At 35.3% G+C, this 24485-nt stretch overlaps 3 protein-coding genes across 3 annotated transcripts; 2 read left to right on the top strand and 1 right to left on the bottom strand.

Moving 5' to 3' along the window:
• Positions 1 to 558: 558 nt before the first annotated feature.
• LOC121754105 (histone deacetylase 19-like) lies at positions 559 to 4916 on the top strand. The gene is made up of 7 exons (XM_042149451.1): positions 559 to 663; positions 1142 to 1712; positions 2315 to 2755; positions 2992 to 3222; positions 3982 to 4052; positions 4135 to 4192; positions 4585 to 4916. The coding sequence occupies exons 2-7, from the start codon at positions 1185 to 1187 to the stop codon at positions 4648 to 4650; spliced, it is 1395 nt and encodes a 464-aa protein (XP_042005385.1). The 5' UTR covers positions 559 to 663; positions 1142 to 1184; the 3' UTR covers positions 4651 to 4916.
• An 8454-nt stretch (positions 4917 to 13370) lies between these two features.
• Positions 13371 to 15236, top strand: LOC121801155. The gene is made up of 3 exons (XM_042200605.1): positions 13371 to 13830; positions 13911 to 13998; positions 14633 to 15236. The coding sequence occupies exons 1-3, from the start codon at positions 13564 to 13566 to the stop codon at positions 15094 to 15096; spliced, it is 819 nt and encodes a 272-aa protein (XP_042056539.1). The 5' UTR covers positions 13371 to 13563; the 3' UTR covers positions 15097 to 15236.
• A 5734-nt stretch (positions 15237 to 20970) lies between these two features.
• On the bottom strand, positions 20971 to 24294 carry LOC121801149 (non-structural maintenance of chromosomes element 1 homolog). The gene is made up of 6 exons (XM_042200600.1): positions 24145 to 24294; positions 23565 to 23773; positions 22744 to 22824; positions 22214 to 22453; positions 21582 to 21659; positions 20971 to 21487 (listed from the first exon to the last, which is right to left on the bottom strand). The coding sequence occupies exons 1-6, from the start codon at positions 24257 to 24259 to the stop codon at positions 21227 to 21229; spliced, it is 984 nt and encodes a 327-aa protein (XP_042056534.1). The 5' UTR covers positions 24260 to 24294; the 3' UTR covers positions 20971 to 21226.
• Positions 24295 to 24485: the final 191 nt, after the last annotated feature.

The following is a 24485-nucleotide window of genomic DNA, read 5'->3' as shown; positions in this document are numbered from 1 at the left end:
TGTCATAACTATTTTCCTAATTAATGTGCCTAAAGTCGCAAAGGTGAGAGCACATTTTTGGATTTTCGAAACAGACAATTTCGAGTCCGCGACACTCGGAAGGTGTGCCTAAGTTCGTGCGCACCACCTTATCTCGGTTTTTCTTAAAGGGGCAAGAAGAAAAAGACAAGAAGAGCGTGCAATTTCCTACATTGTTAAGAATTTTATTTAATATTTAATCCTTTTCCATTAGTATCATAAATATCATAACCTAAATTAATACTCCTATAACCTAAATTCGCCCACACACAAGTTTTGTTCAATAAAATTGCCTAGGGTAAATTATTTTGAATAAGTGGAACATAAATTCGACCCTATCTCAATTCTCATGGCATCCAAAGTTTATAAATTTAAGCTACTAATATGAAAAATTCAAACTACATTAATAGATAATCACTCATAAACTCCATTTCTTTGAATGTTTAAGCCAAACTATTTATGACTTAAAACTAAGAAATATATGGAAAATTAAATAAATATTTAAATCGTGAGCGAAGCAAATTCCAGAAATTTCTATTCCGATACTTACCTAAACAGAAAAATTAAAGCGAATAATAATTCATAAATACCTCTGCCGCTTAAAGTCTTGCAATTGTTCAACCTTCTTCATCTCTCTGGACTCTGGTAAACTCTCTGTCTCTCGTTTATCGCTGCTGCATTCGTTAATTCTTTTTGTCGCTTTGCATTGTATGATCTTCGAGTACTAGCTGCTTTTGATGTTGAGGTTTCTTTTGAATAAATTGAACTTTACCGTTACTCCATTTTACTCTTTGTTCATCCGCTGTAGTTTTAGACAATTGTAGATTTGTTGTTGTATCTGAACAATTTCTTCATAGGTTATCGCTTAATCATTTTGTTTAATTATATATTATGATTTGCGACTTTGAAAATAAACTTAGGTTTGAGTTGAAGTTTGCATTCGATCGTTGATTTTTCTTTGCCTTAGACAAACCAAACCCTCAATTTACGATTTAGCCAGTTTTTTCTACTGGATAGAGAATTGTTCTTCTGTAAATCTCACTCTACAGATTATTTTCATGTCGTTAACGTACTTGTCCTATTTCACTCGCCAATTATCTATTTCTTTGTTGCTATTTTTCAGTTGTTTCGTTGAGGATTAACAGTAATTAATTTATCATCGGAGAATGGATACCGGAGGCAATTCTCTACCAGGTGGAGCCGATGGGGTCAAGCGGAAAGTAAGCTATTTCTATGACCCTGAGGTAGGGAATTATTACTACGGGCAAGGTCACCCGATGAAGCCTCACAGGATGCGCATGACGCACGCGCTTCTTGCACATTATGGAATGTTGCAGCATATGCATGTTCTCAAGCCGAATCCCGCCAGAGACAAAGATCTCGCCAGATTTCACGCTGATGATTATGTTAATTTTCTGAGGACCATCACACCGGAGACACAACAGGAACAGCTCAGGCAGCTGAAGAGGTTTAATGTTGGTGAAGACTGTCCTGTATTCGATGGTCTGTACTCGTTCTGCCAGACTTCTGCAGGTGGTTCGGTTGGTGGGGCCGTGAAGCTAAATCATGGCCATTGTGATATAGCAGTGAATTGGGCTGGTGGGTTGCATCATGCCAAGAAATGCGAGGCTTCTGGATTTTGTTATGTGAATGACATCGTGCTGGCTATCTTAGAACTCCTAAAAGTTCATGAGGTTTTTTACTTCTGTGCCCTCTTTTCTGCTTTGTGTTTACAGATTTCTTGGATTGCAGGATTCTGGAGCAAGCATCTTGCGTGAAATATGAGTATTTGTGAATCTGTTGTTTTTATGTGTTGCTACAGCTTGTCTCTGCTAAAACCCATCTTAGAAATTTATTCAAGAATACCAAGTTAATCATTCATAGCATGAATTCCACTTAGTCAATTTGATGTGGAGTTGAAAAAAAGAACTTAACCATGGACATGCCAAACCTCTATCATACCACAAAATTAGACTAACGTTCTGACTCGTCTTTGATTTTAATTATGTTGAACAGATTAGAGTCCATTTTAAGTTTCTTTATGTACTCATTTTGACAAATTTATGGTATGATTATTGCTGCCCCAAATGCCTCGGTCTATCAATTGCCAATTTTGGTGGTATATGGATGTTCCGTTTTCGTAAGTCCTTAAATTTTTTAAAACACTTCTTTGCTGCATACTCACCAGGATTTATCCGGCTGTTATTTAGATGTTTGGAGCATGTTGATTAGACAGAATTGGTACTGCATTCTCTACGTTGGCATTTTATTGTTAATTAAGTCTTTTTTTTTGCAGCGTGTTCTCTATATAGACATTGATATTCACCATGGTGATGGAGTTGAGGAAGCATTTTACACTACAGATAGGGTGATGACTGTTTCTTTTCATAAATTTGGAGATTATTTTCCTGGGACAGGTGATGTACGAGACATTGGATTTGGGAAGGGAAAATATTACTCTCTTAATGTTCCCTTGGATGATGGAATTGATGACGAAAGCTATCAGTGTCTATTTAAGCCAATAATGGGAAAGGTTATGGAGATTTTTAAACCTGGTGCGGTAGTATTACAATGTGGTGCAGACTCGCTGTCTGGGGATCGGTTAGGATGCTTTAATCTCTCCATTAAGGGTCATGCCGAGTGTGTGAGGTTTATGAGATCATTCAACGTGCCTCTCCTGTTGGTGGGTGGTGGTGGTTACACCATACGTAATGTTGCTCGTTGCTGGTGTTATGAGGTAAGCCAATATTCTAGCCACCTGTCACATTGAACCAAATCATGAAGCTGTTTCATTTTTTTACTGCTTCTGCAGAAAAGTTATTTGGTAACTTGTACTTATTAGCCCATATGTAAAATGAAAGATGCATATCAACTCTTTAATGATTTAAACAAAGTATATTTTGTGTGACCCTTCTCAGTCCGTTGTTGTGACAGAGTGTCTCTTATTAATGCTTGTCAATTTTGATTTTACAGACAAGTGTAGCACTTGGCATTGAACTTGATGACAAGATACCACAGCATGAATACTATGAGTATTTCGGTCCTGATTATACTCTGCATGTTGCTCCAAGTAACATGGAAAATAAGAACTCGCGTCATTTATTGGAAGAGATCAAATCAAAGCTTCTTGAAAACCTCTCAAGGCTTCAGCATGCACCAAGTGTCCAATTTCAGGAGCGGCCACCAGATAGTGAACTGCCACAGGTTACCTTTGCATCTCATAATTAGGTTTATTATAATTGTATGACTTGAGCTATTCATATGGCATGCAACATTTGTACAGAATGCGTATGTTTTATTGCGCCATTGATGAGTATGTTTCATTGCGCCAATAATGAGTAAGCTGTCAGCCTTCCACTTCCAACACAGTTAATGCACCCCTTGCTTGTTTGCTTATCTTTGAGTTGTTCTCCACTGATGACATTGAAGATTTGATTCACCTAAATAGTAGGATATGTACTGAAAAATTGATGCGACTTTTCATCTTTATTGCTCCATGGGCTCCTTGTTTCTGGCCTTATATTCCTGACCTTAAAATGCAAATAAAAGAACTGAAAGAGCTCAACAGATTTATTTTGCTAAGTTACGTTCTGCATCATTTTCACCCTTTGCTAAATGTGCTCTTTTTAATTTATGTATGGTTTAATCGTGAAAACCATTTTAACTCGGAGGAATTTGATATTGCAGTTTATTTATAGGCATTTTACACGTCTATTAGATATTTGGATTATTGTACCTCAGTTTTTGTTTCCCAAAAGAACTAAATAACATGATATAATATTTTATAAACCTTTTCTGCAAATAAGGACAAACAACTTTGTCAAAGTAGAAAAAACGAAGATACAATTGCTGAATCTCACCTAATGTGCAGTTACTTTCATCTATCGCCTGAACAGCTCAAATTCAAAGGTCTCAACCTTTGGAACTCTACTTTGAACTGTTCTCAACATGTTTTCTATGCAGATGGAAGAAGATCATGATGGAGAGGATGAGAGATATGACCCCGACTCTGATATGGAACTTGATGATGAACGGTACATTTATTTTATTTGTGCACTTCTTTTGAAATATCTGTTCTCTTCTCTTGAATGCTTTCGAATATCCTTTTGTGCACAGGAAGCCTCTACCAGGCAGAGTGAAGAGTGAATTAGCTGAACCTGAACCAAAAGACATGGTACTTAAATCCTATTCTGATTTATCTTTCCTAAAAGTAACTGGTGTAGCTTCAAAATTGTAGGATTTGGTAATGATTTTGTATGTTTACCATGTTAAGTATTTCCATGCAGCATCTGCTTTTCCTAAAAATTTACATTGTTTCAAATCACCAAACATACAATAGCCAAAACGAACTTATAATTGTTAGTTTAATTAGTCTATATATACAAGTACAAAACATTGTGTATAGTTGATTGTTGAGTTCTCATATTCTACCGAGTATATTGCTTACTATATGCGAACAGGGAACTACATTTGCTCATTTGTCTCGGCGCCATATGCAAAATTCCCAAGAAATGTTGCAAACTTCTCCAATCATCAATAATAATGCCTTACTTTTTCTTGTTGTAGGATGTTGTCAAAGAGGATGAGCCGGATCGGGAAGTTGATCTGAAATGCTCCGAACCCCTTGCCTAAGGCTATTGCACCAACTCCACACTATAGTGTAAGTAATTTTGGTGAAATACTCGAAATGTGCATAAATTTACAGATGAAGTCGGGGGATTCAGACATGAATTTGCAGATGTATAACTGTGATCACTTGGTAAATTTATGCAAGCATAGCAAATCCTCATCTAGAGCTGCTGAGAGAAAACTGTATGAGATAATGATTATATTATTACTTTGCTGCCTTGCTTGAATTCATTTATTTTCCGAGTAATGAAACTTAACATCTTCCTATATATGTGTGGTTTTTTTAATTGATGGTTATTAAACTATGATGCTTTTATCAAATTGGTCACTATTTATTGTTTCAATATTAAACTTTACACGGGTGTTGTATGATTCACAATTAGTTTATGGGCCAAAGCCCCTCGAAAAACATTGGACCATAGTCTTCACACTTGGCCCACACCAAAGTTTCCACCTATTTTACATATTTCTCATTTCTTATTTTATTATTCATAAATTCAATTAAATTATTTTATGAATGAGTACAAAGTACTAAAATTATATTAAAATTATAAAATTAAAATAAATCAAATGTTACCTAATTAAACGCTAAAATAAAAAATTAAATTATGAAAATAAGTGTATCTATAGGTAAAAGGAAGAATAATAAATAAACTAAAGTCTATTTTTTGTGAATTATTAAAAACTACCAATATAATATCATGTGGTGAGCTCTATTTGGGAAACGAAATATGAGCTTTTACATAAATTTTGCGTCTGAGCACAACGTGCTCAACGGTTTGCAACACCAGTAGAGCACGTTGATGTATGCTTAGGAGTTAGGAGGAGGAAAACAAGCTACTGTTGATACTCTTGTTTGGCTTAGAACCATCATCTTACCAATAATTGATTAAATCTGTTCAATAGATTTCTAACATTTCCAATCGAGTTAATTGTTTTTGCAGAATATTCCCCAATCAATTTGTTAGGTAGCCACAATCTGTTTTTTCATGTCTCTCTACTATCACTAATCGATAGTCTTTTCCATAAAGCAATAACTAATTTATACTAATTGTAGATGAAGCAATCTCACACGCCGTTTTGAACATCAACAAAAGACATTGATTTATATATAAACGAGACAATTGAGAAAAATTGAAACTTAATGATTTAATATGTCGAGACTTATAGGACTAACCAGAAGTTGACCAAACTTTATGATTTAAATAGTTATTTTTGTTAAAAATTTATATTTCTTTGTAATTTCTAATACTGGGTGAATGATTCATAATTGAATACCGAAAGAACCATTGGCGGATCCAGCTTATAACAACCCCCAAATAATTGCGTACATATTGTTATATTTAGATTCATATTTCAAAACACATCAGTGGCGCAGCGGTTGGAGAGGTATTTTACCTACATGGAGAGACCCGAGTTTGAGTTCCCTTGAACTCAATTTTCTTTTCATTTGTATTCTGTTTTGTAGTTATATGATTTTGTTCTCTGTTTTGTATACTTTTTAACTTAAATTTTATATTTTGTAGATTAAGTTTTATGATTTTGTTTTCTATTTTGTATACCTATTTTACTTAGATTTTATATTTTGTAGATTATCATTTTGTTCTCTAGATTGTTACTTATATTTAAAGATTTTAGTAAGTCTTTTTTAATAATATTTTGTGGTAGTTTATATATATATATATATATATATATATATATATATTATAATTTAATTTAATTTACTTTATTTTATATTTTAATGTGTTATTTTTCTTATGTTGTATGTTTATTTATCATAAAATTCGTACCCACAGTTTAAAAAGTCTGGATTCGCCACTGGAAAGAACACACCAATAGCAAAGAATTGTACACTCTTCTGGTATTGTTTTGGTAGCATAGTTTTACTGGTTTTCCACTAACTTTTTCAAACCCCTTTTTATTACATTTGTTAAAATTTAAGTGAACTTATTGGGAGTACATTTTATTTCACTTATTGAGCTAATATTGGAGGCACACATTAATTAAATTGCACCTATAGAATATTGAATGACTCTATTAATTTAATTTTCCTGACCTAATTAGTACCAATTCGAAATCATATATGTGTACAAGTTCTTTCACAGAAAAAGGCCACTCTCTAATCATACAATAATAGTGTATAATAAATCTTGTGTTATACATGAAATTGGTAAATGATGGTGCATCTGATTTTCTATCATCTATTTCAATACTCCCAATAAAAATATAATTGGAGGTGGAATTAATAATGAAAACGAGATCCATGCACATGGAGTTGGCTGTATTTTAGCTCCATATCAATGTTCAATTAGACCATATATTCTTCTCATTAAATCAAGGTTGGTAACATTGAATGTGCAATGCCAGAGCACAGACACAGACAAGGAGCGACTTCGACTTCCATGTGTGTGCATGTATGAGACTATATATTCGAGGAGGACTTAACAGATTTGATAGGTGTTACTCTAGTACCAAATAGGGTGCATCTTCTTTTTGTTGGCAATTGAAACATAAAAATGAATATAATAATATCTCACATCGGTGTACACAAAGAGCTTAATCCACTGTATAAGTCTCATGGACCTCTCCTCTTATCACCAATTAGTTTTAAGATGGAACTCATGGATTTCTATCACTTTTTTCGTCTATCTTAAAAAAACTCTAGGACTCAAGCGGGTGTAGCATGCGGCAATTATGTGTGAGTTAGGACAAAGTATCCCGAGACAAAACAACGTAAATGGGACCCACGGAAATCTAAGGCGAGTAAAAATCAAGATTATGTTATTGAAGTTGGTTCAAATATGTTGTGATTTAGACACACAAGGCTTTCACACACTCAAGAAGATCACACACACACTCACTGTTGTATGAGATCACACAATGCAGAAACACACACACTCACACTTTGAGTATTGAAGATGATAATCTTGGAGAGAAACTGGAAAACTCTTTATTGATTAAACTCCTACTTCTAAACTACATACACGGTTTATGAGCTATTTAAAGCTCTACAAACAAGTAGCAACTGCTACTAACTAACTACAACATGAATCAAGAAAACAAGAAGAATAACCGCTACATCTCAGCTAACTAACTGCTGCTCCAACGGCTAGTTCGGCTAGGTTGCTTCTTCCTTCTCGGCTCAAGACCGAACTCCCTTCTCGGCTCAAGACCGAACTCCCTTCTCGGCTCACAACCGAACTTCCTTCTCGGCTAGTTCCAGCTCAAAGCCGAGCTTCCTTCTTCTGCCTTCTTCTTCTCGGCTAGTTCCAGCTCAAAGCCGAGCTTACCGAACTCTGCCTTCTTCTTCCAACTGAAATGAGCACTCTATTATTACAATTCTCCACCTGAGGGCTCATCTCAGTTCTTGCACAAACATTGATCAACTTCTTGCAATGATCAAACTTGTCTCTACCTAGAGACTTTGTTAGCATGTCAGCCGGATTGTGCAAGGTGTTAATCTTAATCACCTTCACTCTCCCTTTCTCAATCTCATCCCTAATAAAATGCAACTTTATGTCTATGTGCTTGCTCCTTTCATGAAAACCCGGATGTTTAGCCAAGCACATAGCTGAGCTGCTGTCACAATGAATCACCATTGTCTTTTGGTCAAAACCAAAATCAGAAATCACTCCCTGAATCCAAAAGCTCTCCTGTACAGCTGCAGTGAGAGCTATATACTCTGATTCTGTTGTTGAGAGAGCAACAACACTTTGCAACCCTGATTTCCAGCTGATTACAGTTCCAAACATGGTGAAAAGATAACCTGTTTGGGACTTTCTGTTGTCCAGGTTTGCAGCATAGTCTGCATCACAATAGCCATGCACAACCTCCTCAGATTCACCTTCCCAGCCATTGAAGACAATTCCCCAGCCACTGGTTGACTTCATGTACCTCAATATCCACTTAAGAGCATTCCAATGCTCCTTCCCCGGGTCAGCCATGTATCTGCTAGTCACTGAGATAGCATGTGCCAGATCTGGTCTGGTACAGATCATAGTATACATAACACTTCCAACCACACTAGCATAAGGAATAGACTCCATCTCCTCAGCCTCTTGCTTAGATTTAGGGGCCTGCTCCTTTGAAAGCTTAAAACTCTGGGACAGAGGAGTTGATGCAGCTTTTGCATTTTCCATTTTGAATCTCTGCAAAACTTTCTCAATATAGTCAGTTTGAAGCATCCACAGCTTCTTGCAGCCTCTGTCTCTCTGAATGTGTATGCCTAGGATCTTCCTTGACTCTCCTAGATCCTTCATTTCAAAGCTAGACTTCAAATCCTCCTTGACTTGCTGAATTTCTGTCATAGAAGGTCCTGCAAGTAGCATATCATCCACATAGAGCAATAGATAGGCAATAGGTGTTTTGCCCTTCCTCTTGATGTAGATGCAATCATCAAACTCTGATCTAATGAAGCCAATCTTCTTCATTTGTGCATCAAACTTCTTGTTCCATTGTCTAGGACTTTGCTTAAGACCATAAAGACTCTTTTGTAGCAAGCACACCTTGCTTTCTTCACCACTCTTCACATAGCCCTCTGGCTGATCCATGAAGATAGTCTCCTCTAGGTCTCCATTTAGGAAGGCAGTCTTCACATCAAGCTGCTGCAATTCCCAATCTAGCTGATTCACCACAGCCAACAAAATCCTAATAGAAGTGTGCTTAACAACCGGAGCAAACACCTCATTGAAGTCAACTCCTTCTTGCTGTGTAAATCCCCTTGCCACCAGCCTTGCTTTGAACCTGATTCTGTCTTTATCAGTGGTCTCTACCTTCTTTTTAAACAACCACTTGCAACTGATCAGCTTCCTCTCCTTTCCATCTGTATTCAGCTTGGATTTGTCCACCAAAATCCAGGTTTTGTTCTTGAGTAAAGACTCTATTTCTTCATTCATGGCCTCTATCCATCTCTCTCTGTCTTTGCTTCTCATGGCCTCTTTATAGGTGAGAGGATCAGCAATATCAATACTCTCAGCAGCACACAGTGCATAATAGACCATATCTGCAAATTTCTCAGGAGGCTTTGCATTTCTCCTTCCCCTATCTCTTGCAATCTGGTACTCTCTGGTAGGATCTGCTGTGGGCTCATCATTTCTTCTACCTTGAGCTGGAGCACCATCACCCTCTGGATCAGGTTCATTTTCTGAGTCAGTGACTCCACCTGCTCCTAGGCCAACTCCCATAGGCTCCACCTTGAAGAAATCACTCTCAACTTCACTGGAGTCACTGGAGTCCAGCTTACCTTTTAAGTAGGGCATCTGATCCTCCAAGAACACCACATCCCTACTCACCACCACCTTCTGCCTACCAGGCTCAATACACCAGAGCCTATACCCCTTAACACCCCTCTGATATCCCAGCAAGATACATTTCAGAGCCCTAGCTTCAAGCTTACTTTGCCTAGCATGAGCATAGGCTGCACACCCAAACACCTTGTATTTTGAGTAGTCACTATGAGCTCCATACCACATGTAATCAGGAGTTTCAGATTTCAGGGCAGTAGATGGGCATTTATTGATGAGATAGGCTGCTGTATACACTGCCTCTCCCCAGAACCTGCTGCTCAAACCAGAACCAAGAAGCAGGCACCTCACCCTCTCTAGGATAGTCCTATTCATCCTCTCCACAACACCATTTTGCTGGGGATTACCAGGAACAGTACGGTGCCTCTTCATACCCTTCTCTTTGCAAAATATATCAAATTCAGCAGACAAGAATTCCAAGCCATTGTCAGTTCTTAAACATTTAACACTCCTTCCTTTCTCTAGCTCCACCTCCTTACACCATATCTTGAACTTAGTGAGTGTTTCAGATTTCTCCTTAAGAATATATACCCACAACTTCCTTGTATAGTCATCAATGATAGCTAGATAATACTTTCCTCCACCAATTGAACACACCGGTGAAGGCCCCCAAAGATCACTATGTATGTAGTCTAAAGGGGCTGTAGAAGAGTGAATACCTGTAGGATAGGGTGCCTTCTTTGCTTTTCCAAGTATACACTGCTCACAGGGGTCCATCTTGTTGAAATCTCCAGAGATCAGGCCCTTCTTGATGAGTTCTATCAAGCTTCCTTCTGCTGGATGGCCCAGCCTCTTGTGCCATAGCATTAGGGAATCATCTGACACAGCATTGCTTTCTCCATCAACAGCCTTAGCCTTCAAATAATAGAGAATATGCTCTCTGTCAGCCTCCATCATCACTGCATCTCCAGATTTCACAAACAATTTTCCTTGACTCATTAATATAGTGAACCCCCTCTGCTCCAGCATTCCCAATGAGATGAGGTTCCTCTTCACGTCTGGAATATACCTCACCCCAGTCAGGATCTTCACAGAGCCATCTTGTAGGCTTAGCTTCACTTTCCCTATCCCTTTTATCTGACAAGTATGATTATTTCCAAGAACAACCGTACCCGATGCTTCTTGAAGATCATGAAACCAGCTTCTATTTGGGCACATATGGAAGCTGCACCCCGAGTCCATTATCCACCTGTGACTGACCCCACTGTCACTAATATTCATAAGTTGAGCCGGGGGATCAGCACTCTCCACACAATCAGATTGGTTGTGTCCCTCAGAGGCCATCTTTCTCTTCCATGCATGACAATCTTTCTTCAAATGTCCAGGTTTCTTGCACCAATAGCAAGCTCTGGTTTCCTTCTGAGCATCAGAACTTGAGGGTTTAGGGCCCTCAAACTTCTTCTTGAAGTTCTGCTTCTTGAACTTCTTCACATTCAAGGCCTCTGCAGCTTGAACATTGGAGCTTGCAGAGCCTCTGTTGGCTGTCTTCTGGAGTTCTTTGGCCATCAAGGCTGAATAGACTTCTGCATAGGTGATAGGTTTATCTCTTCCATAGATAATTGCATCACTTAACTGGTCATACGAGCTAGGCAAGGCATTCAATGTGAGAATGGCCTTATCCTCATCTGAAATCTTGACATCAACAGATCCCAGGTCATCAATGATCTTGTTGAACTCCTCTAGCTCCTCAATGATGGACCTATCTCCAGAAAAACTATAGGCATACAGCCTCTTCTTGAGATACAGCCGGTTAGCCAAGGATTTGGCCAAGTAAACTTCATCCAACTTGTCCAAGATCTCCACCGCAGTCTTGGCTTCTTGAACATCCCTCAAGACCTTATCTCCAAGGCACAGAATCACTGCAGAATGTGCCTTGAGCTGCATCTCCTCCATCTTTGCCTGAGCTTTATCATCAAGCACTGGAGCCTTTCCTTTCTCCTCTGGTTTTGTAAGAACTGCGGCCAAGCCTTGTTGAATCAAAACCGCCTTCATCTTCATCTTCCACAGGCTATAATCATTCTTGCCTGTGAACTTTTCTGCATCAAGCCTTGCTGCCATCTCTGAAACCGTTTGATCCTCTGCAAATCAGCTTCAATATCCCTTCCCACAGACGGCGCCACTTGTTGTGATTTAGACACACAAGGCTTTCACACACTCAAGAAGATCACACACACACTCACTGTTGTATGAGATCACACAATGCAGAAACACACACACTCACACTTTGAGTATTGAAGATGATAATCTTGGAGAGAAACTGGAAAACTCTTTATTGATTAAACTCCTACTTCTAAACTACATACACGGTTTATGAGCTATTTAAAGCTCTACAAACAAGTAGCAACTGCTACTAACTAACTACAACATGAATCAAGAAAACAAGAAGAATAACCGCTACATCTCAGCTAACTAACTGCTGCTCCAACGGCTAGTTCGGCTAGGTTGCTTCTTCCTTCTCGGCTCAAGACCGAACTCCCTTCTCGGCTCAAGACCGAACTCCCTTCTCGGCTCAAGACCGAACTCCCTTCTCGGCTCACAACCGAACTTCCTTCTCGGCTAGTTCCAGCTCAAAGCCGAGCTTCCTTCTTCTGCCTTCTTCTTCTCGGCTAGTTCCAGCTCAAAGCCGAGCTTACCGAACTCTGCCTTCTTCTTCCAACTGAAATGAGCACTCTATTATTACAAAATAGATGGATTTTGTCTATGAGATTTAATAAAATTTTGGCAATTCTATCCAATTCGACAATGATTCTGTTAGTGTCAAGTTAAGTTTCCATGAAAACAAGACAGCCAAATCACGAGGACCATCCAATAAACAACAAACAAAAGATTATGCTGCATTTTCTTTTTCTTTTTGAATTTTTTCGCTGCAACAATAAATTTTAGTTGTATAAATAATTTTCCTTTTTTTTCTTCTCATACAACAATAATTTGAAAATAAAAATAGACTGGATGAGTGATCGTGAAGCATTGTTTGTTTGATCAAACTGATGTTGTAGCACAACTTCCATTTACTCCACTTTTTCTTTTTTTTAGCAAACTGAAGTTACACCTTAACTTTTATCCACTTTGTTTAATGCTTTAATGCATATTTTTGGTTACTTGTATCTTAAGATATATTGATCCCTCCAACACAAATTCCCAACGTTTAATAATTATAATTAAATTCACAAACTACTACAAAATGACACTTTTCTTTTTTCTATTATCGAAATTGTCAAAAATTATCTTCAACTTTTACTAAGATAGACCAAATTGATGGTGGTGGGAAGATTAAGAAGAACCGAAATTGCATAAAGAAAGGAAGGGAAAAAAAAAACTTTGCCGGAAAAAATGAGTTTGAGAGAAGAGGTTACGTTAATATAAAAAGAAAATAAGTTTAACGAAAGTCCTGACCAACATTTTTTTCTGTGTGCGTCGGCCCTAAAACATCGTAACTATATATGTATGTATAAAGAGTTCATGCCCATCCCTCCATATTTAAGCCTCAAACTCATGAATAGTCTCCCATAATTCATTCACAAATTGAAGAGAAAAATCCACTGTCTATACACATTTATTACACAAGCAACAAACATCATCTTCTTCAAACTTTCCATCCCCCAAATCAGAGACCATGCCTAAATTGCTGGGAGAATTTCTGCAGGAGCAACAAGAGCCATTCGCTCTCGAAGTTTACCTTCTTGAACGAGGCTTTGCGCGTTGCAGCCTGAAGGAGAGACGGCGGCAAGCCATCCCAAACTGCTCGGACGTAGTCAAAGCAGTTTTCAGCAGAATTCTGCGGCATAACAATAGAAAGAAAATCAAGAATCCCAGAAAAAATAATGAAGATGAGTTCTCTTCCACAACTTTCTACAGTTCTTGCTCAGATTTGGAAGATGAGGTACAAATTAATTAGATCATTGTTTCATTACAAATTTGATAAATGTGACATTCATATGTTTGAACTTTCGTTGAAGCTAGAGATCAGTTGAAGAAGATTGTGATAAACAGCTCAGCCCAATCTCAGTTCTTGAAGAAACAGAATCCAAAGCCTCACCACTTCACCAGAGTATGTATAATTTAACTAAATTATTAAAAAAAAATACATCAACTTTCAATTTTTTCTATGATATCTGGTGCAATCGTTTAACCTTTATGTAAATCAAAGCTGACGTGACAACGGTGTGACTCTATTTAGTGGAGTATAAATTGTAGTACTATAAAAACTAAGTGCTAAACGATGTCGTTTTGTACTTTAGAAACTCAAAGCGACATGTTTTTTGTTGAATTAAGTGCTAAGTGACTACTTGATGTTATTAACGCAAGAATGGCATCGTTTAGCGATTAAAACAAATATTGGTAAAAATTTACTAATTGTAGTATATTTGTATTTTCTGCTCAATAATTTAAAAATATATAAATCGTCAAATAAATCATGTATGGTCAAATTCTAGTCTATTTCTAAAACTATTTTTAGAACCATGTTTTCGGCAATCATTCTTTTTTTCCTTTTTCTCGTCCCTCTTCTTCAATTTCCGGCATTTCGTCTTCAGATGACTAAAGACGATTTTCGACAATTTTAAAAAAAATTAAGACAAATCAAGAGGAAAACCGCGATAAACATAAAGTTCGTGTGCAAAACCAGAATTGGGCAAAAGTTAACAAGTGATCATAGCAGAACTCCCTCATTCCACCTTGTGCAGGGCAATACAAATTCAAAAAAACAAAAGGGAATTCATCAAAGTCGATTTCTCAACGCAAATTAAAGCATAAAACTGCCCCAAAATCTCAAGAATGCAAGGAACATTCTCATGATCATCACTACAGCATAAACAAGAGGGCACTCCAGCAATCGAAGAAGCTTCTAGTCGACTGCGTGAGAGAAGTGATCGAGAACGAGAGGAGGCACGATAACGAAGGGGGAGGCGGGAAGCAGCTGAAGAAGATCTTGGGAGCTGAGGAGCTTTGGAAGGCTGTGTGTGAGAATGTGTGGCAATGGAGCCAAGAATCAATACATGAACACAACATATCTCATGTTGTGAAATGTGATTTCATGGCTTCTTTGGGAGAGTGGGGTTTTGATTCTCAACAACACAAAGATGAGGTTTCCATAGAGATTGGAGAAGCTATTTTGGAAGATATTATTAATGAGATTGTCACATGCTAGTGAAATGGTTATTGTGTTAACCAACTTTTGTACTAGGTTAGTAGATATAGTAAGACAAAAAAACTAGTACATGACCTGTTGGAAAGCAACAGAGTCAGCTGTACATAACATATAGTATGAATTAAGTTTAATATACAAAATATTAAACTTGTTTAGTTATTTTATATGAATATATAAGTAAATACTAATTATTAGTTAATATAGAATTTTTTTGATTAAATATAATTAATTTTTCTGTGCGATGCATAAAATATTATAGTTTTTTTAACTATTTTGATAAGAATATAGGAGTAGGGGAGCATTAGGGTGCCACCATAGTTAGAGTGACAACGTACCACCAACCTCGTGCTGCCACGTGGCACGCTATCCAACAATATTAGGAGAGTATTCAGCAATATCATAGTAAGCGTTTTAGATGGATTTCTACAGATTGCGTGATAGTACTACGTGGATTGATGTGTGGAGTGCTGAGCATTGTTGTATTAGCTATACAACAAAATAACAGTATAAAAGAACAATCTGTCTATATATACTGCAACTGTAACATTCTATACCTATACAGCAATACTCAACTAGCTACACAGCAATCCACTTATTACTATCATGCAATCTGTAAACGCATACTAAATGAATATTGTTGGATAACGTGCCACGTGGCAACATGAGATTGGTGGTATGTTGTCACTTTAAAAAGGACATAATCCTACAGGGGTAATATAATCAAGTAGATAAATTATTTTTTTATAAATCATTTAATAATTAAATAAACTTAGAATTTAGTAGATGATAAAAATAATTAGCATTTATACTAAACATATAATATTAAATTAATTTATTTTTTAGTTTAAAATTATATAGTAATTAAATTGATATTATTTGGGTCTTGTGGTTAAGGTAAGGTGGTCTATATTTTGTCCATAGATCTAGCCGGTTTTCAATACCGTTGTGTCAAGACGCAAGAGTAGTAGTAGGTCGTTGGGAGCAGTACAGCATATGCAAAGTTTATGCATGTGAGTTAGGAATTGTACATTAATTTCACCCATCCTATATATGTGAGTTCCGTGAATACGTTTCAATTCTAATAAATGTATGTTTTATAATTTTACCCCTTTTCACAAGCCACTCACATTTCTTTCAACAATTATTGTTGTTGAAACAGACGTATTCAGTTACAAAGATTTAATGTTTTTTTATATATATTATACAAAATGATTTTTAGAACAATAATGTTTTTTTCAGCTATAAATGAAGAAAGATTTATGCTTTTTCATGAAACCCATAAAGCATAGAAAATTATTGGTGTCGAACTGTCAGATATTGATTTCTTGTTCTATAGTGCTAATTTCTCCAGAATGAACTATATTTATTTTCATAATTTCAAGAATTTTACATATTTAAATTATTTAATATTTATTTATTAAATTACGAATATAATGATAGTAATAATTAATATATTTATATTATTATGTTATCAATTAATAACCTATTAAGCAAATTTTATTATTTTTAAAAATTATGGATCATGTACTTAATAATAATAATAATAATAATAATAATAATAAATAATAATGATATAAGTCCTCAAGTAATAACACAAAATATTAATGTAATTTTTAGATTATGGATCATACTTTACGTTGTATTTGTTGTTATTATTATTATTATTATTTATTTATTTAATAATATTATCATAAAACTTAGTTTTAATTATTACAACCATTAGTTAATGCAGTAGATAAAATCAAACTTAAAATCGATATATTATACTAGTAGTTCATATATTTAGTTAATTATTATTAAATTATTAATAGTCCAAAGAGTTAATTTTTTCACTTATAATTCAAATGTGGATGAACAAGTGGGCTCTCAATACATGAATATTTTTTAGAGCCCAATTCTTTAGTCGATTTAGACCAATGTAGTATTGAAAAATGTCACATCCATAATCAAGTGGCCGGCCGAACATTAATTGGACAAAATTACGACTTCCATGATCATAACCGATGCAAGTTCTAATTAAGAAAAAAACAAAACTTACTTTTCTGCCTAAAACTTGTATTCATTTGACAAAGTGGGTTATATACTTATATATATAGCATAAAAGTTTAATATTAGTTGCCACTTTTCTTTAATTTTTCTCGAAATGGACAAATAGCCACAAACAAAGAACTTCCTCCAAACTATCTCTATCTTTGGGTAATAAATTTCTGAAAATCAATAAAATCATATACTATACCATATACACCATAGCTAGCTAGATGTAGTTCAAACTTTTGCCCCAATTTTAAAAAATTATTTATATAACGGAATTGTGCTAACTTTCCAACTTTACTCTTTATAGAGTGTAGAGTTTAATGCACTAATTTATAGGTGTGTTGCATATTAACGAAGTACTACTAGTTAATTATAGTGCACAAATACAATTTAATGATCATAATGATCAATATTGCAATTATAGGATCATAATGTAATACACATAATTACTTTAATCACCATGTAGATACATGGAGTATAATATTGCACTAGTAATTAATTATTCAAGGTCTCAAATTAGCCGGAAACTATTAAAAAACCCAAATCATATTCTATAGTCTATTTATAATTATCATTCTCACTAACTCCTCGTTAGCATGATTTGTTATGTTTTATATATTAACTTTAATTTTAATACCTCAAAAATTATCATTAACGCTATTAATTTTATAATTTACATAGAAAACAAATCATCCATTGATTTTTATGTAAACTGTAAAATAAATCACCTAATAATAATTTTGAGGCATTAGAATTTCTAAATGTTGAAAAGCAAAACAAATAATACTAATCTGAACTAAACAAAGAATGATGATCTTCACAAGTCACATAACAACGATCGATATATAGAATCAGAACAAGTGATTGTTGAGATTCACGCAAGAAATCCACTTCAAATTTCAAAGAGAAAGTTCGAAAATGGGATGCCGATGACCAACCACCTAATTTTCCAAATCGAAAGAATTAAGAAGATTTTTTGTCTCAAAACTTTGTTTTATTGGGTTAGCCATAACATAACATTCGATATCTGTCTATATACATTCATCAAAAAATGTTTATTTTTCAATCTCTACGTGATCTTGAAAGAGGAAGGCGTGACAATCTAACTACACTATCACCGGCGACGCCACAAGATGATTGTTTGCATGAAAAAATGGAGATATTCTTCTTCATCACTCCAAACCCAAACCCTTGAGACTTACCCTTTTTCGTGCTCTTCGTCACCTCTTTGTAGGCTATAAGAAAAGGATCATCCATCCTCGAAAAAGGGAGCAAAGAAGAAGAAGAATTTTTCTTCTCTCCCTTCTTCTTCGATGAATTCGCACACGGTGGGAGAGGGATTTGCAACGAAACCCTAGACTTCTCCGGTTGTGGTGGTTGTGGTGGCGCCACCGCCTTGCTAACACCGGGTGCGTTTTCCCATGAGAAGGGAATGTTTCTTTGTGAGTGAATATTGTTGCTACTCATCATCTCAAAACACAGATTTTCCTGGTTGTGTGTGTGTGTGTGTTAATTAGGGTGTGTTAGGTAAATTTTCCTGGTTGTGTGTGTGTGTGTGTTAATTAGGGTGTGTTAGGTTTTGATATATATTGGTTTAATTAAGGTGTTTTAGTCACGTAGTTTACACTACTCTTGAATGGCAAATCTAATTAACAATAAAATGAACTTTTCAACGAGAAAAGGGATCAAAAATTGGGAAAATGAGTGAGAAATAAGACGTTGATGATGGAAGAGAGGGCAACGAATTGAAATAATAAATGGAGATTTGAGAGGTATTTGTGTCTGCGTCAGACTTGATGCCTAGCCGATTAATTTGTTGATTTTTATAATTAATGTGGTTAATATCTAACTAATTACTAGTAATATTCTTCATTAGTTGTGATTTTGTTTTATTTCATAACTTTATTATATGTACCAAGCCTAATTAATTAAAGACACGCGTGTGAATTGTAATCTCCTGTGCATGTTGTCATATATTCCAAATATTTATCCTGACTCAATCCGATCAGATTGGGGTTCACTTCTATTCTTTACCTTATTCAACCACACAAATTCATTCAACAAATAAGTTATTCTAACTTAATTCTGAAATAAGAAAGCATATATATACAAGTTTAAAATACAATTAATGTTATACAATATGCATTTGAAATGTGGGGCCTGAACAACTTTTTTAAAATCAAAATAAAAAATTAAATTTAATGTATATAAACATTTTAAAAAATCAAAAAATTATATTTTTATTACTAATCTTTGATAAGAACAAAAAAAAAATGAATTAGCTATAGAAGTAAAGGTTCGACGTACGATAATTTTTATTCTCAAATTTAACTAATTAATTACTATTTTAAAAAAGTATAAATACATAAAATTATTTAAACAATAGTTGGGGCAAATCATCTCATATCTTGCAAGTAATATATAAGTGTTTCCCTAATTCCATTAGTATGAGGTTTTGCTCGTTTCACGGTGTTCGTGTGGTCTCCATTAAGATTTGTGTAAATCATCCCAAAGTCATACTCCTAATGTTGAGTTTGGTTGTGCATCGTCGACCGTCGTAATCATCGAAATTATTGCATAGAGACATTTGAGTCAATAAATTTTTGCCAATTTTGTGCAATCAGTGCTTTTTGGATATTAAAGATAAACATTGGCTTGGCTGAAATATTGGGCGAATTAATTCCATATATGCTCTACTACATTAGGTTACAAGTAAATTGAGAAGTAGGTCTGGACAAAAAAAATACAAGTCTCTATTCATAAATAAATGAGATATTATAAAAATGCAATGTCATTCATGGTATACTTTGTCTAATACGACACCTATATATGAAATTGAAAATGATAGTTTTGGATAGACATCATATTTATGGATGATTAATCTAAAAAAAAGCTTATGATAAATTTGTAAGAAATTGACAAATTCCAAGTCATTCAAATTTGAAACGTATGTTATATTTTAGCAGCCTGTAGCGGTTTGTTTGATTAATGTACAAGAAAATTAAACAAAAATCCAAATTCAGAAACAATTTTAAGACTTTTCATATACTCTTTTCTATTTTATTTCTGTAGTTTAAATAAATTAATTTTCACAACAATGACACTAATCAGCAATTAGCCATTACGTCCGTTTTCACGTCCTTAAAAAATGTTTATCTTTGATATCAAACAATCATAATATGACAACAATTTAATATATAAATGACAACTAACAGATTCATTAGCCTAACTTTGTTTGGTTGTGATAACTATTTTTTTCTTCAAATTAATTAAATAAAAATCTTACAAATTTCCAATGCACAACTGCAGAAATTTATTTATAAAATTATTAATCTTCTCCCATATGAGAGCAGAAACCGCAACTCATTTTGACCTTGTATCGTTTGTATCTACCAATCAAGAATAGGTTATTGATCGATCATCTGTCTCACAAAACAATGTATATACAAATCATAAATTTTTTATAACTTTGTTAAATTAGCTAGGTAATAACGTTATGTATTTCCTTAGAGATAGAGATTAATTTTTCATTTTATCGATTTATTTAATTGTAAGTTGAAAATTCGCTATTGATATCATTAATTCACTGATTAAATAAGAATCAAAGTTTAATTTGTCAATTTTCTATAAAACTTCAAATAAATAAAATAGCAAATCAGGATTTGATTTCACATAATTTGTAAAAATTAATGACACTTTTAGGCTTTAGCATAACATTTTTATATACTAATCCATATTTGTTTCTCTACTCTCTATGTATTTATTTACATATAATGTTAAGGTGTCCCTCTATGTATATACATATAATGTTAAAATGTGAGCTGTCTTCAGTCAAATATGTGAAGTAAAAAGAAGTTAACTTAAATAGTAGTTCTCGGAAGTCACTCCTCTTATCACCAATTAGTTACGGGATGGAATCTCAGTAGAGATGTCAGCTAAATCGAGGTCATCCAGCACCGGACCACAAAATCTGCCAAGCTACCATTAGCACTAAAACAACATTTACAGCTGCTGGCTTCAAAAGAAAACAAAACATTTACAACTAAAGACCATCTGCAAGCAGAAAGTAGTCACAAAAAAGGCAACATCATCTTCCTTAATTGATACTCAGCCGACCAGAGCTTCTAGTAACCCTCTTTGTTTTCGACATAGTAGCAGAAGTCAGAGAAGAATCATCGCCTGTGTCATCGATGTCAGCATTAGCTTCTCGGTTTGATCTGCGACTCCTCTTTCTAGAAGATTCTGCCTGTTGCGAGTTCTGTAAATGGACATCTGCATTAGTTATTTCTTCCACGAGTTCTGCTTTAACTGTTGAGCCTTGCAACTGCGTACCACAACCCGAGCAAACTTTTTCGCCCTGAAAAGTGTTGTTCCTACATTAGTTCACAGCCTAAACAACAATACTGTTGATATGCAACTTTGATGCAAATGTAACAGAAAGATCTTGGTACCCTTTGTCCGGAAAACTTCTTCTCCAGACAGTAGGAGTGAAGGCGGACGTTGCAAGCTTCATTTGGGCAGAGTTGAGCCTGCTCATGGCAAACAGTGCGGAGATATCATTTCCAAAGTCCAGATGCAAAAGCAAGTACACATCTATTTCATTATAAGTGACCGAAGGCAATTATTCTGAGAGATAGACAAGTACTAAAAATGGGTTCATAAAACTTGGTGATTATTCTGATAATATAGGTTGTTAAGGGAAAGTTCTACAACAGAAGTGTTTCCATCTAAGATGATGAGTTGTGACCTTCAACAGAGAACATACCAGTCCAGATAATCTAGACCCGAAAAACAGATATCCCTTACTGTAAACCCGATACAAGGGTAGTGTTAACATACCAATGACTGGCTGCTTTCAAAAAAGGAAAAAGGGTGATTTATGGCGTTTAATTAACAAATGTATAGTTTGTTTCATAGAAAAACAGTATAATTCAAAATCTAGAGAGATTTTTTATGTATGTCCAACACATTACCTAAACAGAAGATGTACACATTGCAATGCAAAGCTTTTTAAATGCATGATTTATAAGTATATCATTTTAAAGGATGAAAATGAAGGAAGAATACATGTAAATCAGGGTACCTTGATGGCAGCCTCATTGCAAACTTCACATGAGGGAACCTCATTAGTCCGAAACCAACTACGCAGATCCAGAAAGGATCTAACTCCAATACCAATTTTTCCTTCAGGCGTTGAACAAAGCCACTGGTCATTCACTAGTTGATCTAGAGTTTTTTCCTTTTGTGACATGGAGAAATTCTTAAAGGCAGGGGGTATCTGGACAGCACCTCCCTGAGATTGCGAATCAGTTGCCCCATGAACCTGTGATTATACAAGAAATGGCCAAATGATGGTACTTAGTTTTGAAAACTAATTACATATTATCCAGAATCTTGTTCCGACCGCATCATTGATCACTCAAAATCTTGGACTTAAATGTCCTGCTCTATTTTAACAAACAATTAACTATATAAGTTTATTTTAATCAACAAATCTATTTTAATCAATACGACCAAATACTTCGAGCACGAGCATGGATTGCTGACAGGAACTTGCTCCTCAAGAATAAAGCCATTATTAGAACAAAAAAGGGTATACGTAAAGCTGCAAACCTGTGATTCCAGCCTTATGTTTAGAGCAGCCGTATTATAAATGCAGCCTTCACCTTCAGCATCGTGTATAATAGCTTCAACCTAATATCAATTTCCAATATAAACCAAGCATGAACAGAAAGGATAACACTCAATTTCACTGTAGGTATGCAAAGTTAGCATATATGAGTATGCAAATTTAGCATATAATAAGTCATTTCACAAACATAGGAAGATAATATTTCGGATCTGACCACCTAATATTCTAAGGTGAACAATTTGATAGTAAATCCATCAGAAGCAGAAAAAATATTTTAACTTTGTAGCTTTTATCACAAGTTTCATCATGTACATGATTCTAATTGTTTTTCATGGCTAGTGGTTCACTGCAACAAATCATAAATACATACGCAAGCTATTATTACAGTTATTTCAGTTATTTTATGTACAAGCAGATTGTCACTAATATTGTTATTTGCAGCCTCATCTAATACTACATGGAAAATATATCCCAAATTCTGTCAAAACTCAAGGATGATTTGTCTCGGTTTAATAAAGTAGTGTGGGTGGAAGTGTCAATGTCATATATGATACACAAACTATTCCACAATGAGCAACGAAAGAAAAAGCAGACTGAAATCAAATAAAGGATAATTATTCTTTGCTCAGCCCATCAACTGCAATCCCCCCCTAGCTTTCTTGAACAAGATTCCTGATGTATTCTTTACTTAGCTTTATGATTCCTTATTTTAAAGCCACCAATAAAACAAATTACAGCTGAACCCCCTAAAGTATAATGAAAGCATGAACAAGGATACGCGAGAAAACATAAAGAAGCTCACAATGCCTTTGTAGAAAGCAATCTGCGGAACTGTGTACTTTGTCCCAAGCTTGGACTGGTCATCCTCGACATTGTTGACAACGCCATAATAAACATGACCATCATATTGATTCCGGCATGCTCGCAGCTCTAACTGTACACAACTGAACTCTGCATTTATCTTCTTGAGATACTCATTGAATAACTTCCGCTCCTGTTGCTTCCGTGACCCTAAAAAGCAAGTGCACCATAGGATGAAATTCTCCTATGCTGAAGTTCAAGTCTAGAGGTAAAGATATACCCTCAAATCAATTAAATTTTACTCTTCTTATAGGTGTCTAGGTTTATAGAGAAGGCAATACACCACCAAATACCTCAAAATTCAAATATGAGCAGAATGAAACAATTACAAGTCAAACTGAATAAAAAGAGGGAAACTTGCACAATTCATCAAAACCAGGACGAAATTCTCAGAACGAATAAAAATAATAGTAGGAATAATAGTCTCCGAAGCCCTATACAAGTTTATCATCAAACACGGTGAAATATTCGAAAGAGGGCTGAATCCAACAAAAAAAAAGCGACGGAAACACATATTTAACCTGAATTTTTGACAGTGAGTTGCGAGAAAATAGAAGCGAAATCGTCTTCCTTGAGCGGGCCTCGCGACAGCAGCGACTGTATTAGGGTGTGATGCCGCCAACTCAGAGCCGCCATTTTTCTTCGAATTCTATATCGATTAGCACAGTAAGGACTCGTTAGCTGAAGAAGATATGGTTTGGTCAGATTTATTAATTGCGTTAATTAAATCGGGTATGGCCCACCACTGCCTTATTCGATGAATACGTTCGGGGTACCATATTTGGGCCTAGATTAGGAACAAAATTTCTGCTATTTCAATTACATAAAAGCCCTGATATTTCAAATTGACTATTTTGCCCTT

The sequence above is a fragment of the Salvia splendens genome, chromosome 1 (assembly GCF_004379255.2).
Source record: "Salvia splendens isolate huo1 chromosome 1, SspV2, whole genome shotgun sequence".
Lineage (NCBI taxonomy): Eukaryota > Viridiplantae > Streptophyta > Magnoliopsida > Lamiales > Lamiaceae > Salvia > Salvia splendens.
Note: the sequence above shows the minus strand (reverse complement) of the source record. Positions and strands in the feature narration are given on the sequence as shown.

Bases quoted from the DNA above. Each gene is read 5' to 3' on its own strand.
- LOC121754105 (XM_042149451.1), top strand. From the start codon at position 1,185: ATGGATACCGGAGGCAATTCTCTACCAGGTGGAGCCGATGGGGTCAAG. The intron at 4,053-4,134 runs GTACATTTATTT...TTTTGTGCACAG, and splicing joins ATGGAACTTGATGATGAACG to GAAGCCTCTACCAGGCAGAG. The intron at 4,193-4,584 runs GTACTTAAATCC...TTCTTGTTGTAG, and splicing joins AACCTGAACCAAAAGACATG to GATGTTGTCAAAGAGGATGA.
- LOC121801155 (XM_042200605.1), top strand. From the start codon at position 13,564: ATGCCTAAATTGCTGGGAGAATTTCTGCAGGAGCAACAAGAGCCATTC. The intron at 13,831-13,910 runs GTACAAATTAAT...CGTTGAAGCTAG, and splicing joins GCTCAGATTTGGAAGATGAG to AGATCAGTTGAAGAAGATTG. The intron at 13,999-14,632 runs GTATGTATAATT...CACCTTGTGCAG, and splicing joins AGCCTCACCACTTCACCAGA to GGCAATACAAATTCAAAAAA.
- LOC121801149 (XM_042200600.1), bottom strand. From the start codon at position 24,259: ATGGCGGCTCTGAGTTGGCGGCATCACACCCTAATACAGTCGCTGCTG. The intron at 23,774-24,144 runs GTTAAATATGTG...CTTGCTTTTTAG, and splicing joins ACTCACTGTCAAAAATTCAG to GGTCACGGAAGCAACAGGAG. The intron at 21,660-22,213 runs GTACCCTGATTT...TGCCATGAGCAG, and splicing joins GCAATGAGGCTGCCATCAAG to GCTCAACTCTGCCCAAATGA.